General features: G+C 37.1%; 1 protein-coding gene across 2 annotated transcripts in view; it reads right to left on the bottom strand.

Annotated features, from left to right (window-relative positions):
• Positions 1–16,717, bottom strand: part of LOC134794871 (uncharacterized) — a 162,202-nt gene that overhangs the window by 117,359 nt on the left and 28,126 nt on the right. For both annotated transcript variants that reach the window (XM_063766680.1, XM_063766679.1), the window contains exons 5-8: positions 16,332–16,457; positions 8,999–9,225; positions 8,077–8,182; positions 1,742–4,391 (exon numbers count right to left, since the gene is read on the bottom strand). In XM_063766680.1, the coding sequence (XP_063622750.1) occupies positions 1,742–4,391; positions 8,077–8,182; positions 8,999–9,225; positions 16,332–16,457 (3,109 nt within the window). The remainder of the gene's footprint in view (positions 1–1,741; positions 4,392–8,076; positions 8,183–8,998; positions 9,226–16,331; positions 16,458–16,717) is intronic.

The following is a 16,717-nucleotide window of genomic DNA, read 5'->3' as shown; positions in this document are numbered from 1 at the left end:
CATATTTCGAAATATTCCTTCTCCCTATATTCACGAATACAGCAACGAATATATACACGAGTAAATATTTAGCATATTCAAATGATAAAAATAACTCTTTCATGAAAACTTTAAAACGAAAATCTGAAATAATCAAATTGCCAAATCTGCTCTGAAAAGCCACGTGTGTGAATTAAGTAACATTACGAGTTACGACTCTCACGATTATTTTATGGTTTTGTTTTGGAAATGAAATTACTCATCGATTTATTGACACTAAACATTTTCGGCTGTTCTACTTATAGTTTTATTTGTTTATGAGTTTTAAAAGTATATGAGTTCAAATGAAATAGCAGCAAGGAAACGTTAGATATACCCACATTAGGTGGTGAGGGAGATGAGACGTCCCAAAACTGCGACGAGGCCGATTTTAGGCTGAGTAAGGTGCATGGGGGAAATTTAGACTGCGGGGTAATTTAAACTAATCGAAATTCGAAATTTCGAAATATCTTCCATGTTTTACATTATTAACTAGAGTGCCATATATGTCCAGATAGCGAAAAAGATGGGTTGTGTATGTTGTGTGTGACTAGTTAATAATGTAAAACATGGACGATATTTCGATTAGTTTAAATTATCCCGCAGTCTAAATTGCCCCCCTGCACCTTATACTTTATTTATTTGGCTTTTTGTTTTTATCGAACGGCAAGACTTCCGAAAACACATCTCATATCTAAGTGTTAATTACTGGCTTGGCTGGTAATTTTTTTTCTTTCCTAAACCAACGTCCTATTAAATAAAACCTTTGGCCTAAAACAAATTATGAAGCTAACCAAAGGACGTGTCAACATGATTAAATTAGTGGAATTAACGAATCGCGTGAGGCAAGGCGCGGCGACGAGTGACACGGAAGGAAATACCGTAATGAACTTGTGTTAGAGGTAACAATAGGGTCACAAACGCAATATTAACATATTTTCATGATAAAAAGGTGCCAAGGGTGTTAAAATGAGCTGTGTTTGTATTATTTAATAAACTCTACTTTGATAAATGTATAGTGTTGTAGGAAGGTTTTAAACGGTTAAATGAGGATCAAGTGCCTGTAATAAACATGATGACTGATGGATCACAGAATTGTTAAAAATGTGAAAATCGGGCGTATCAGTATCAAGTCCAAACAGCAAGCTATATGGAAGAAATAAGTAGATTTTTTTTTTCGTCATAAAAATGTTTAGATATTATGTAATTGTAAGGGTTTAAACTATTCGCATTTGGATAGGCATGTGTACGATTAGCGACAAAACAAAAGGTCGACGAATCTGGGTCATCAAATCCAAAATTATGACACTATTAGAGGTATTGACAGGTAAAATCTATGCTGCTATGTGTAAAATACTTAGACCAGCCAATCCCACTGTAACATTTGTAACGCTTTTCATCAAGAAGTGTCCCTTTCGTGTTTAACAGTGTCTTGCGATTGTTAATTGTAATGAGCTGTTGTCACTAATTAAGAAATGCTTCCCACGAGCGTGGCCGCGGGAACAACACTCCCTTTGCTTTGAATACCTTTATTTTTGTGTTGAGTTCACTAGACCTATAAAATGACAATAATATTGTACCGATATTACATTGTGGAAAAGACTGGTTTATACAATTTAAGTGTACAAATGCAAGAATGGGAAGCGACGAAACAGCTTGTAGACGGTCTTCTCCACATTGACCTTATCTTTTGTTTTGAGTGTACATTTGTGTAGGTACTCACCGAAACTTTGCTGTAGTCGTGATGATGCGCCAGATGGTGCGGCGCGCAGCTAGACGCCGCACTGGAGATGCTCAGCGCATCACCTTCGCTCGTGCCCTCCGCCTCGTCCCAGCGCCGCCGCCCCGACCCGCTGCGAACACCCACGGATCCCGCGTCCCGCTCAAGCGAAGCCACACCAGACGCACCGCCCACCCCCGGAATACCACTGTCCTCATCGCACCCCGACGAACTACTCTCAGACCCTCCTACGCTAATACCACTCTCGATCTTAGACGATTCAAACTTCAAGGAGTCGTCGGAGTTTGAATCCTCTTCCAAAATAGCGTAGTTTTGGATCTTAGGACCGCTCTGACCGAAGTTGAAAGAGTCACTGTGAACCCACGGTCTTTTAGCTGTACTAACATCAGATTTAATGGTTTCGGCATCTGATGAGTCTTCGTCGGAATGCAATGTACCATCGTCAGAATCCTCTTCAGGATCTTCAAAGCAAGTTTTGAACGATGTATCAGATTGGACAGTCGTGTTTGAATTGGATGACGCTAACGTCCAACGGTCCGAGTATTCCGATGATGTCGATTTGCGCAGCGGTAAATGAGCAGAATTTAAAGCACATACAGGTGAAGCGTCGGAAGATTCAGAATGACTGTTAATTGAAATTACATCAGCTATGTCTTTAATGGAATATTGTCCGACAGAAGACGAAATTGTAGAAGGTTGCGACATAACCGTATAGATGGGACTTTCAGGATTGGAGGTTTCTATTTTTTTATTTCTTAACACGATGTCTTCTATATTTGTTACTGCGTAATGATTTTCTGTTTTGGACTTAGCTGATGGATTTCTCATAGAACTGCTTCTATTTACTGCCGAAAAAGAAGTATCTAGCGTGATATCGGGTGTTGATATACTTTTCTTTACCGCTGAAAACTTTACAATCAGATCGTTTATCGACTCACGTCTTTTAGTGTGAAAAGTGCATTCTCCGGAATCACAAAAACAACGAAATGACGTAGAAACTATTTCATTCCTAGCCCGTAGAGCGTCAATATCGATAGTGACTTTATTTTCTTCAGGTAAATCAAACGGCAGCAGTAATAAATCTTCAGCACTTTTGTGATACTTCGGAACTTTTGGTCTACAAAAGCAGATAGCCGTTTCAAAATAGCTTTCCCTTTTATCGTTGGGCACTAAAGTGAATGGAGGAGTGTCTGTGTAAAGAGTCTCTCTATTGAAGATATACATAAATTCTTCAACAGTAGGCGCTTTATGAATGCAATGACCAGTGCCTCTTATATGATAATTAGCTAAAGTTTCTTTCATAAAATTAAAGTCGTTATGGTCGAAAGGCATTGGCGAATTTAAATTTGCAGAATTTCTATCTACTTCAATATTTGTGAATGTTTTATGTCTAAACAGTACTTTCTTCTTCTTTTCTGAGTCTATTTTTGATTTATTAGGTAGCGTCCCACTCATTGTTGTATATATTTCTTCGCTACAATCTACATTTTCAATGGCACTGGCTTCCGTTAATTCGGAGAAATCAGACGCATTCGATTGAGTCCTACTGATTTCACTTTTACTTGTATACGATGCAATCTTTTCAATTCGTCGAAACGATTTAGATTTTTGAGAAAGCAGTATATCTTCAAGATTAGATTCGTCTTCCATAGAATCAGATGAAGATGACGAGGTAGAAGATCTACTTATAGGTAGCATCTCTATTTTGCTTTGTATTGTTTTTTCTTGCGGACTAATACGGATAACGTTAATATTAGATGGCGATTCATCTTGTATTTTTTCTTTTAAAACTGATATATTTTCATACAACGGTTTACGTTGCACTTCATCTAAAAGCATTTTCGATGGCACTTTATTTCTCACAGCCGGTGTTGGTGGACCGCGCTTATTAAGTGTAGTAACATTTTCATAAATGAGGTCGTCTTCACTAGAATGTACCGCCACATTGGCTCGTGGCAATGGTTTAGGTAAATTGTTATTGCTTTCTTTATCCTTTTCTGTTTCACTCTCTGCGAATTTACATTGTTCGTAACATTCATTAACCAGATCAACGGAATCGTTGTTTGTTTCAGCCTCATTATTCGTACTGAGACGATCCCTAGGCTCGAATATAGTAAGTTTTGTGTGTAAATTAATGGCTTCTTTAGGCCGTCGTGAATTATCACAGTCAATTTCAGTAATTACTACAGACTCTGAATCACTGAGTTCAGCGTTTTCAGAAATATTCGGTAAAGAAGTCTTAAACCCAGGACAGCTACGATTGCTTCTGTTAACCGATGAATCCCTATTTAAAGAGCCTAGTCTATCCAATGAAATAGTGTCAAATTCGTCATTACAATTAATTTCACCAGATTCTTCTTTTTTGGACAGTATCTTGTTGAAAAATTTACTATTTCCAATTGACAATGTGTTTGTGTTGCTTTTATGATCAGGGTTTGGCGATTTAGCAGAAACATCCGAATCCAACGCTAAACTGTTAGAAATGTTAGGAGCCGAATTAAACTTTGCTTTAAGTCCCAAGCATTTCGAAGCAAGCTTTTTGACAAAACTTTGAGGATTCTTTGTTAAAGAAGATGAAGACTGAGACAAGCTTAGGTTAAAGTTAGTATTTTTCGGGGTCTCTGGGGCTTTCCTGTAAACACATATAAAGCAAACAATAAAAGTAAAAATACATTACTACTTACATTCTAAGCTACAAAGGATATTATATTTTGAGCATGTGTTAGATAGTATGCCACCACCAAACGCATCCTGACATTAATATAGATTAGGAAAACTAAAATCGCCGAAAATAAAGAATGTTATGATTCGACGTAACATGGTATGATATGATTGATGACAAAGTTACCAGTCAGTCACAAATTGCTTTGCTTGTTCGATTTTTTTCTTACAGAGCGAAGAAAATCGTTTTACTCGTGGAAGGGTTTGTGTATTATCGTCACTAGATGTCGATGTACCTGGAGTGTTATTAAATGGTTCAAATTGTTTTTCCTCCTTTGTTAAATCTAACTTTGTAGGTATGTCAGGAGCTTGATTATTTTCATTGCGTACAGAAACATCACTTAAGGAAGCATAAATCTTATTCTTGTCAACGATGACATACGTCTCCATCTCCTCACAACTGTAATATATTTCCTGCCCTTTATTTTTTGCTGCTTCCTCGTGGCAATAGCAAGGCATATCACCAACTTTTGATTTCTTTTTTATAAAAGGTGACACATCTCCTTTGCTGACCCTGGGCTTTAAGACGTATTGATACTCATAATCATCTGGGCTATAAATGCAACCCTTTTCTCCTTTCGTATGAACACCTAAACAATGTCCAACGGGTTTTTTTATTTCTACGAGGGAGAGGGTTTTCTTTGCTTTTTCTTTGCCCATGGGAATGTAATCGCTGTCTGAATCCACAGCTTCTTGATTGGAGTTCTGATTACCTTTCATCATTACGTATTGTTTCGATTCAGAGAGGGACAATCGTTTCTTTACTCCGTTTTCGTCCATACTAATATATTCACTGTAAATATCTGCAATGCCGCCATTATTGCCCGCCATTTCCACGTAATTTGGTACAGACAGCCTGTTTAAATGCTTCTTGTAAGCCATCAAGACATAAGTACTTTCCGCTTTTGAGTCAGCGTCGCCATTTCGCTTGACTTTTTCATCGTCCGGCAAATTACCATAAATAACGTAATCATCATCAATAGATTTAATATTACCGTCAACTTGCGATGCCCCGTCTTTAGGCTCTTGCTTGTTAGAATTTCTTAAATCTATCTTTTGAACCAATTCACTACCAAAACTAAGCGTTTGTTTATGTAACTGGTTAAGCGGTTTAGGAGGTGGCTTTGGTTTCTTTTTCAAGCTATTCTGCGAACCAGGAATATTGTAATCTGCTTCTTTGTCCATAGTTGAGTTAACGCTTGGTATATTTCCATATATTTCGTCATTAGCAGGTACATTTTGTACCGCTTCAGTTTTTTCTGACATCATATCTTCGTAATTAACATAGTCAGGCTGTATTCCAGGGCTATCTAGTACGTTTGCTTCCGTTTTAGGGGAACCAACTTCAGCAGTGATTTTAATTATTTTGGTTGATGCACGTTTAAATGGTGGCACCCTACAAATTAATGAAGATGAAGTGTTAAAGACTCGTTTTTTAAAAGATTTGTTAGTAGAAGCATTGGGGTTAGTGCCAAGCTTTGGAAGAACCCTAATCCTGAAAAAGTTAAAATGAATTGAGTGCATATTATCTTTAAAATCACTGAATATTATCATAATTCCATAGAATTTGTTTAAAGATAAGCGCCGCCAAAGTGTAAAACGTACGTTCTCATCTACATCTATTAATGCAAAATACTGCTTCGAATTAAATTTCTTTTCGTGCACTTTTTGTGCTATTTATTTGTGCTCATCCCAGCGGTAGCGAGACGCTTTGAAAAGATGTCGGCAAGTCTTGGGGGCTCTCACCTGACCGTTTGCGAGACAAAATCAAAGGCACGGAAGATTTTAATGAGGTTGCATTGACAGTTTTTTGTTTCGCGCTTTTTTGTCCGCTTACATGAATTTTGTTAAAGGGAATGTTGGATTTTTGTTGTTATAATTTACGTTAATGAGTGCATAATCGGGGTAGCGTGAGTTAAAAAGTTATACAATGCTCTTGTGTCGTTTGTATATATGGTGCGTCAAATTTTAATTGAGCAGTGACAATCGTAACATAAGAATATTTCGTATTACAGTGAACTTAATCACTCGGTAATCATGTGCTGTATTTTTTCAATTTGCAGTTATAATTAGTGTGCAAAACTTTTCATCTGAATACGAATTGGCCTTGGAATCGGATATAGCTGCAATTTCAAAACACACGCCTTTCAAAGTCCCTCTCCTGCACTCATGACGACAAAAAGTCCCGACTATAATCAAAGTGTCACAGAGAAAGAGCATTCTTAGTACAATCGGGATCAAAGGTGTCACGTCGTGTGTCGTAATTGAGATCGCACTCCAATTAACGCGATCTTGAAGGATTCCTTTACGTACAGCGCCCTCAGCGGCCGCTTAAGGCAACCGCGAAACTGATCTTCTTCAACTCATATTTTTAGACGCGAGTCGTTGAAATTTGAGCTTTATTTTTATGGATTGTAAACTTTATTTTTGAATGGGATTATTATATTTGGTACGAGGTTGTGTAAATAAAATGTCGTCTAGTTAAGCGAGCCAGCACAATTCAATGGACGTTTAAGGTTCAAAGGGACCATCTTTTTGACGCATAATTTGTGGATATAGTTTTTCTAATTTAATTAAACGACTTTTCTGTACTTCGTTTTTTTAATGTTGGAAATGAACGTAATGTAATGAAGAAAGAACCTATATTACGAAAAAAGCAAAGAAAATAGAACAGCCCAAAAGACACCAGTGTACCATAACCCGATAATACATATAGCACACTATGTTTTGTATCGTTTATTGCTTAAAAACAACAAACAAACTTTATAAACATCAAGTGTTTATTATCCAAAAATCCTGCAACCTTTAATACCTGCGTACCGCCACCTTTTAAGTTTTTTTCTACCAAATAAACTTTACTACTAGAGTTAAACTAGACCAAGCTAAGTTGGCATCGATTTGGTAGCACAGACCGTGCAAGTGTTATTTTAAACGACAATCTTCTATGAAATTATGACGTTTAAATACCACTTGCGCAGTCCGTGGTATCAAAATCACTACCAGCTTAGCTTGGTCTACCTCTAAATGCTTCATGATATAATCTTGTTGAAGTACTATATTCGTTTGTATAGTATGTATATTGATAACGTAACCACAATTTGTTGATTGTTTGCAAATCGTACACAATTGATAGAATGATACATATGTTTTACATATATTTAACGATTACTTCATGAAGTCACATTATGTATTTGTATTATATACGTCTTAGACAATTGTAAAATATAGATACACACTGATATTTTTTTCGCGACGCGATGAGTCTGTCAAAACATTTTTATTGACGAAATGCCTTCAATTGATAAAAAAGTAGTACTTCGTGTTTACGTTTTCAACTGACTTGATTATGGAAACGCAATAATCTTTACATATTTAAAGGATCAGGCCGATCGTCAAATCAAATATTTACACAAATGTGTCGACGTATACAAAATTTGCTAAAAGCCACCCAAAACGGCAACGGAATATAGTCAAAACAAAACATAAAGCAATGTACTAAATTTTTAGGATTTTTTGTTGATTTATTGAACGTTTTATATAATTCGACACAACTGTTATTGTAAAAGTAACCTTATGGTGTTGGTAATATAACTCACATGTGGGCGTTCACGTAACCGCCGACGGGGCTGGGGTAGTCGTTCACTGGTATGCGCGGGAGATCCTCTTCGCTCTCGTATGAGATTTTTATTTGATTCTCGTATTCTGGCAGAGGAAACATAGTTTGAATACGACGTAAAATTATGGAGATAATAATCGAAACACGACTACAACAACCAAATTGTAACTACATATTATGTCGCTATCAACAGCCAAAAATTTTAATCAGCCAAGAATAAACAGTGTTATCAGTAGCTGTTGACTGAATGATTCATTCGGGTTTCTTTTTATGGATACCTGCTGAAATTCTGACTATAAACAACGATTAAATGAAGTTTAAAATATCTGGTCCCAGTTTCATGTGACAATTGTTACCTGAATGACCATCCGCCAAACATTGCTGATCCAACAATCAATGGACGCCTGGTTGGCTCCGGTAGACACAGATAGCTGAACTTTCAATATAAATGTAAAATGTAACTAACTGAATCATCATCGTTAGGCCTCGTTCACGTCAGAAGATTTAAGCAGCGTTTCTTCATCTCTCATGCTATATTATCCAATGCGCTATCGAAATTTGTGGCATCTGAAGTGGAGGATCGTATTGGCGAAAATCTCTAGAGGTTTGTGTACCAGATTTTGGAACCAGAAATTCCTTTGGTAAGAAGTATTTGAAACATTAAAAACTTACCTATAATATATTAGTGAACTTTCTTCGTCGCATCCACTAGGTATTTAACCAACAGCCAATGGAGCGAGTTCCCCTGTCTGATCTTCGGCTTCAAATCCGACCATTTGCAGAACAGAACCTTGACTACCAACACTCGGAGGTACCGAATGCGTTCTTATACTGGTACTGTTCAAACACTGGTCTCACAGCGACGTTTATTGAGTATCGTACGTTAGGCCACTCGGACTTACCTCTAATATATTTCTTGACTTTCTTCGTCGCATCCTCCGGGTACTTAGCCAATAGTGCATGGACAGAGTTCCCCTGTCTATCCTTGGCTCTCAAATCAGCCCCTTTGGACAGCAGCACCTTGACTACTGACGCTTGAAGGTATCGGATGCCCTCGTGTAATGCTGTACCGTTCTCGGTCCGGACGTTTGGGTCCATACCGGCATCTATTAGGTACGCTACCACTTCCCTGTGGGTAGAAAATTTCATGTTAAATATACAGAACCCAAACAATTATAAATTTTACTGGATAGCAGAAAACTTGGAAAATAGCATCATACCGTTGACGTATCTCAGGACTGGCCTTACGGGCAATAAGAATGGCGCATGAATGGGGCCAGTACAGCGGCGAGACATCGATACAATGCGATTGGTTGACGAGTTCGCATCCCGCGTGCGATTGGGCGCAACTAGTTACGTTAGACTATAAGGCCCGTCCTGAGATATACGTCAATGCATCATACTGTAAACCGTATCATACATGAGAAATCCTCGGTAGCGAGGTCATTCCAAGGCGGTTTTTGCATTACCAAAATATTCAAAACAGTTATCCAACCGATTACCAACAGCATGTACAGTAACACACTTAAATGAGCATTTATGGACTTTATATCGTTGCAATAAGATGTACGAATGGTTAGTCAACTGTGTTGACCATGGTACAATCAGAAACCATTGTGTCGAACACATATTTTCAGTACCTAGAACGTGGAATTCATAAATAATTCATATCTGCGATGTTTAACGAGCGGGGTACGGATTGCGTTTTTGGCAGGAAACACCTGAATAGCTGCAATATGAAGAACCGGAAGGCGATATTACTTGTACCTTCCTACTAGAGTAGACCTAGAGTAGGTCAGAAGTCAGAAGGCAGTTAAATATAGATGGTCAAGCAAAACTTGTCAGTAGAAAAAGGCGCGAAATTCAAATTTTCTATGAGACGATATCCCTTCGCGCCTACATTTTTCAAATTTGCCGCCTTTTTCTACTACAAGATCTGCTTGACCAAGTATAGGTACTTATTAGGATACTAACAGCCTCCGCGTACGTACAAGTCGTTAAAAACGTTACAATAAAATACTACTACTGTACTTGTATTGGGTATGTAATGTAGTTTTGTAAAATTATAGCATATTATTATGAAACAGGAAATTCATATTCAGTATAACTCAATTTCCTTGAATTTGTCATATTGTACAGTATACAACGTCGAGCATTAATATTTCGTTGGTAAGATTTATAAGCGAAATGCCGAGCGAAACCGAAAAGCGACTGGTAAATATCAAAATGATATTTCGTCCATAAGTTCCGAAAAACTCATCGGTACGAGCCGCGGTTTGAACCCACGATATCCGCATTGAAAGTCGCACGCTCTTACCGCTAGGCCTCCAGCGCTCTTTCTTTATCAATTTAAGACCCCAGTTTAATGTTTGATTAATGATACAAACAAACAAACAAAACAAACAAACAAAAATTTTATTCGCAGAAAAAGGGTAAAGATTACATGTGTTAGTGTAAAAATAAAATATGTTTCACCTTTTTCAACTGTTTTAAACAGTATGCAAATATTATAGAGGATATTAATTAGCATTACATACAAATGATACAACATAAATTAATCCGACAAATGGTAACTTAACATCAGTAAAAAAGAGTCAGTAATATAAAAACAGTTACATTCGAATTTGAATTAGAAGACACTGAAATGGTTGTAATATTCACTCCGTATGATTCATAAAATCCTTTACAGTATAAAAACAGCGTTCCATGAGCCAAAATCTCAGATTTTGAGTAAATTTCTTGTCCTCGAGTGCTTTTATGTGGACGGGTAATTTATTGTATATTATAATACTCGCATTGTAAGCGTTTCTTCTGTAAATGTCGGTCATGCAGCGCGGTTGGTTTAGAATGTTTTTGTATTGTGGTCTAGGGTTACTTGAACAATATATATCAGAACGTTTAACATAGTATTTTGGAAATCTTTTAACAAAATTACAAATTTTTAGAATGTAAATACATGCTAAAGGTAATATATTGAGTTTTTTAAACAATGGTCTACAGCTACTACCAATTTGAGCATTAGAAATTGCGCGAACACATTTTTTTTGTAATTTAAATGCCCTTTCCACATCCACAGAGTTACCCCATAAGATGAGACCATAGTTAAGAATAGATGAGACGTGGCCGTGGTAAGCTGTAAGGGCTGCTTCATAGGACACACACTGACGTAGCTTTCTTAGGGCGAAAATGAAACGGTCTAGTTTTTTACACACTGAACTAATATGTTCTCTCCAGTTTAGTGAGGAGTCTATATTTAAACCCAAAAATTTAATGGTATTACTTTTCTGTAAGGGAATGTTGTCTATATTCATATTAATTAGTGGCGGCGTTGTTCTGGAAGAATGAAATTGCATGTACTGCGTTTTATTCAGATTAATTAGAAGATTATTATCAAGTATCCAATCATTCATGTCTGTCAAGGCATCATTGATATCAGACTCATATGTGTGTTGGTTTTGACTCCTGACTACGATGGTTGTATCATCTGCAAAAAGTATGGTTTTAGGCTTTGTGGCTTTAGGAAGATCATTGATAAAGAGTAAAAATAAAAGGGGCCCTAAGTTACTTCCTTGAGGTACTCCTGAAACAACCGTACGTAAAGGTGATCTGTATACTAATTTATGCAAATTATTTTCAATTTCAACAAATTTTGATATTTCAGTACTTTGCTGTCTATTAGTTAAATAAGATCTAAGCCAGTCATTTGTTTGACCTCTAATTCCGTAATTGTCTAATTTTTTAAGCAGCTTTGAATGATCTACAAGGTCAAACGCTTTTGTCATATCAAGGAATATGGACATAACAGGTGATTTATTATTGATAGATTCAGTTATATATTTAATAAATTCAAAACATGCCAGTTCTGTGTTAAGACCTTTTCGGAAGCCGTATTGATCAGGATGTAGGATGTTATGTTTTGTTAAAAAGCTATCTAATCTGACACAAAAGGCTTTTTCCACTATTTTAGACAGTATCGGGACAATTGTTATTGGTCTATAATTTCCGGGATCGTTACGTTCTCCTTTTTTATATATCGGTTTTATAATAGATGTCTTTAACTGCTCAGGAAAATAGCCATGACTAAAAGACAAATTGATTGTGTGTGCCAGAGGGCCACTTAAAAACGATGCGGTTAATTTTACTAGTTCAGTTGATATATCATCAATGCCTGAAGTTTTGCTGTTGTTCAGAGACATAATAATTTTATAAATCTCATTTGAATCGGTTGGCATCAGGAACATAGTGGATGGACAATTTTCGATATTTATTTTTGAGGGCCTTATAGTATTAATATTAATTTTATTTACGTTGCTTAATTCAATGAAATGATTGTTAAGTATAGTGCAGATATCATGAGGACTGTCATAAGTCTTGTCATCAATTTTTAAATATTTTATATTAGTTGAATGGTCTACGCTTGATACCTGCGAGGCTATAACATTCCAAGTTGCTTTACATTTGTTTTTATTTGCAGATATGTATTTATTGTTGCTTATTTGTTTTGATTTATTTATACACTGTGCAAGTAATTTACCATATTTTTTTAGAGTAATTTTATTATGGTCTATACTGTCTCCACTTTTCCGACTTAGGAAGAGCATTTGCCTTTTGACCTGACAGGACTTACGGATACCTGTAGACAGCCACTTAATTTTCTTTTGTCTATTGTTAATTTTAACTTTAATAAGGGGAAAGCATAGATCATAGAAAAGTTTCAATAGATCATAAAATATTTTAAAAGCCTCCTGTGCATTGTCAGAACTTAAAACCTCACAAAAAGATAGAGCTTTAATGCTATCATGAAACTTTCTGACATTATCACGGCTATAGTCCCTTTTCATCTCAAACCAGGTTGTATAAGATTTAGTTTTATTAATATTTAATGTGATGGATTGGGCTCTATCGTGATCAGACAGCTCAAGTTTATGGGTCTCAGGTTTAACATTACGCATGTTACTAGCAATTTGGTCTATACAGGTATTGATCCTAGTGGGTGTATTTATATGCATCGAAAAGTTGTAGCTCCTTAATATACTAGTTAAATCCTTCGTAACTGTATTATCTTTAAGGATATCTATGTTCCAGTCACCGCATACAACAATTTTTTTCTTTTTATATTTTAAGGCTAAAAATTGGAGCAAACTCTCAAGTTTATGTAGAAAAACACCGTAATGCGACTGAGTTTGTTGTGGTATCCTATAGATGGTAATTATTATTAAATTAATACTTGTAATTTCAATACCACAACATTCAAAATAAAAGTTAGATGCTAATTTTGGAACAATATTGATGGACTTAACTTCTAATGACTTTCTAACCAATATTGCTGTACCACCTCTACATGTCTCTCTACTGAATGATGCTGCTAGTTTAAAGTTATTTAATTTTATGTTTTGTTCAGTGCCTTTTTTAATAAATGTTTCACTAAAACAGAGTACATCAATATTGTCATAATTATTTTGAAATTCATGCAGTGTAAATTCTAAATTATCCATTTTGTTCAATAGACCACATATATTTGCTATACATATAGGTATATATTGCTAATATATACCTATATGTATAGTTTATCATAATGAACGCGCGCCCTCTCGTGGTTTAAATCAAAAGGCAAGCGTCAGAAGCCACGTGCTACCAATTTCACCCCTTCAACCGTTATTATGGAAAATTTGCGTCGACACCGCGCGTATAATAACAATAATTTTGGATGCGGTATATTGAGCACACTAGTTTTGTCAGTACAACTTCATAAGTAAGTCTTTCATAAGTACACTCTAAAAAATGAAGACCAACTAAGAGCAGTTTCTTCTTAGTTGACGTTAAGTTAATTACAACAATTACGATCTTATATAAATCAATGAAAGCCGATTACTTAAAACAATAAGTGTATCTGTGATTGAACTAATAAAGTAGGTATTGATTAATCCTAACAATTGTATACCTTGCATCTATTATTAACTTGTTGACATAATTATGTAACGTAGGTTGATTCAATAAATATCAAGCTTAGTTGATCTTACTAGGGTCAATTAGTTAGCATAATTCTTTTTCATGTATATATTGAACAAGATCTTAGTTGGCTCAGTTACATAGCAATAGTAAAATCAATCAGAATTACCTTATTTGAAATGTCGAAGTCCTTGTTAGGCTCGTATGGAATCAAGATGCTTGATTACGACTATCAAAATATTGATAGGGCCAACCAAATTTTTTTTAGAGTGTATTCGACCGAGCGAACGCGATGCGCATCATGTAAGAAGAGAAGCCTCTCCGTTCCAGCTTGAGAAAATTAAATGCTATGCGTATGTTCGGCTGTCTGGCTGTTCACATTATACCTATGTCGCATTTCTTCTCAACCGATTCTAGTGAAATTTTGTGGTAAGATTCAATAATTAGTTATAATTGTATGGAATTTTTCCTTCTATTTAGTTTCTGGATATTTTTCTAAATGACGGAGACGTAGGGGTTCGCGAGTTCTATACCTAGCTCAAAGAGCCACTAGTTTTCGAATATGATTGAATATTGAATCTCTTTATCATGATTTTTAATGTAAAATCCGATTTGTAACTTGTCTAACAACAGGACAAGCATATAGGGACCGTGCGCGTTGGAGGGTCTGCCATCTTGTGGCCTAAATCGGAAACATATGTGCACATGTACATTGCCAGAGCAAGTGCTAGCGTTTCCTTGTGCATAGTAGGTTCTGCCATCTTGTGGGCTACATCGGAAGCATCTGACGAAAAAAAAATCTGACAGCTCCTATGCTGCTCCCTATAGTTTATGCACGGGGCCTATATGTATTGGTGATGATGAAAATATCAACCCCAGGCTCATCCACGTAGAATCCTTCCCACATCCCAACCCATGTCTATAATAAAGCAAATTTACACGCACAGAACCGATCGGAGCGTTATAACGAACGTACAGTCGCCATCAGATATATCGGAGTGGCCAAGGTGTTCACAATATCTGAACACGCGCTCTAACGCCCTGACAATAGAGGCGTGTTCCGATATTTGTGAGCACCTTGGCCGCTCCGATATATCTGATGGCGACTGTATATGAATATGAAGCGATTGTCGTGTGTACACGCCTTCGCATTACCATACATCTGCATGAGATGTTGCAAATAAATCATGTAAATATGGCGAAAACTAGGCTGAGGGTTTGCTTGATTAATAGCTTGTAAATACTATGTGAAGACGGTTAAAATAGATGAGTAATTAAAGATTGTCGAGGTAACTGAATATTAAGGGGCTCCATAGGAAATCACTTGAGCTTTTTGTTCAAAAAAGTAAATTTTGCTAAGTACAAATCAAATCGACAAATCGTCTATAGACGAAGTCCAAATAATAGATTAAGAACCCTGTAAACTGAATGATATAACTGAAATGAATGAGCCAGGTAGTTTCATAGGAATTACCTCATTCGAACAAGCTCCTGAAATTATCTCTCTACTGAACCCCCGAACTGAAATTTTTCGGAACTTTAGAATCCGGTTATTCAAGAAAGTGTAGGTACACGTTAACCTAGGTATATGTAGTAAAGGGGGAAACAGTACGAGTCAAGCATTCGCTGATGCCAAGGTTTTATCTACGATTTAACCATTTACCAGGCTGACATTTCAAAAATTATAATCGAATTTCTTAATCGTCGAAAATAGAACACATGTTTGAAGTGCCGTATATGGGAAATATATATCCCTTAGGCCCACTTGCACCATCCCACTAACCCGGGGTTAAGCGGTTTAACCGTCAACCCAGTGTCAAATTGTACTGGTAACCATGGTAACTCCAGGTTTAACCGGTTAACCCCGGGTTAGTGGAATGGTGCAAGTGGGCCTTAGCCTGGTAAAAGGTTATGAACGGTCTCAGTGGCGACCAACCAGCGGCGCGACGATGTCGGCGAGCGTGCAGCGTTGCATGGAGCGTCCATAGGATTTGAGCAGCGTGCTCTGAGGCTGCTTGCAGCGGCAGCCTTACGGCCTGGCCACGACATTGCGCGACTGGCTTTGGTTAAGGCGACAACATAGGTGGGAACGAAAGGTCCGATCGCTGTGTCTCGCTCCAACCTATGGTTGTCGCCTTAGCCGAAGCCAGTCGTGCAATGTCGTGGCCAGGCCGTTAGGCAGAGTGGATGCAAGCGGCAAGCGAAAAATCAAGGCCATACATACATTGTGCTCGACTAAATGTATGAAAGGCGCCTTAGGTATAATACAGTAAGAGTTGTACTCACTTGTTTCCATTCATAGTAGCCCGGTGCAGGGGGGTGGTGGGGAAGGAGCGACCCCGGCCGATGGGAAACCGGTACGGGTCGAGCAGTTGAGGATGCGCGGCTATAAGCTGCACCACCGTTTCTAACCTGAGAACAGAAAGATTGAGATAATAATTGTGAAGAATAGGTAATAAGTAGAAACAAAGTAATACCTATCCTCCTAAGGCCCAAGGTCCTACATATAGTACTTATTCAGTTCAATGAAAATTAAACCATATTCGATTGAAACAGAGTTGCTTTTGCTTTGTTTCGTTCAGTTTTAAACAACGCAAAATCAACCCTATTTACCTACCCTAAGGTTCAAATTTCTGCGGCAAACTTTGCATTTTTCATTTGTATGGCTGGGC

Source organism: Cydia splendana, chromosome 11 (genome assembly GCF_910591565.1).
Source record: "Cydia splendana chromosome 11, ilCydSple1.2, whole genome shotgun sequence".
Lineage (NCBI taxonomy): Eukaryota > Metazoa > Arthropoda > Insecta > Lepidoptera > Tortricidae > Cydia > Cydia splendana.
The sequence above is the reverse complement of the archived record's forward strand: the minus strand, read 5'-3'. Positions and strand labels throughout refer to the sequence as shown.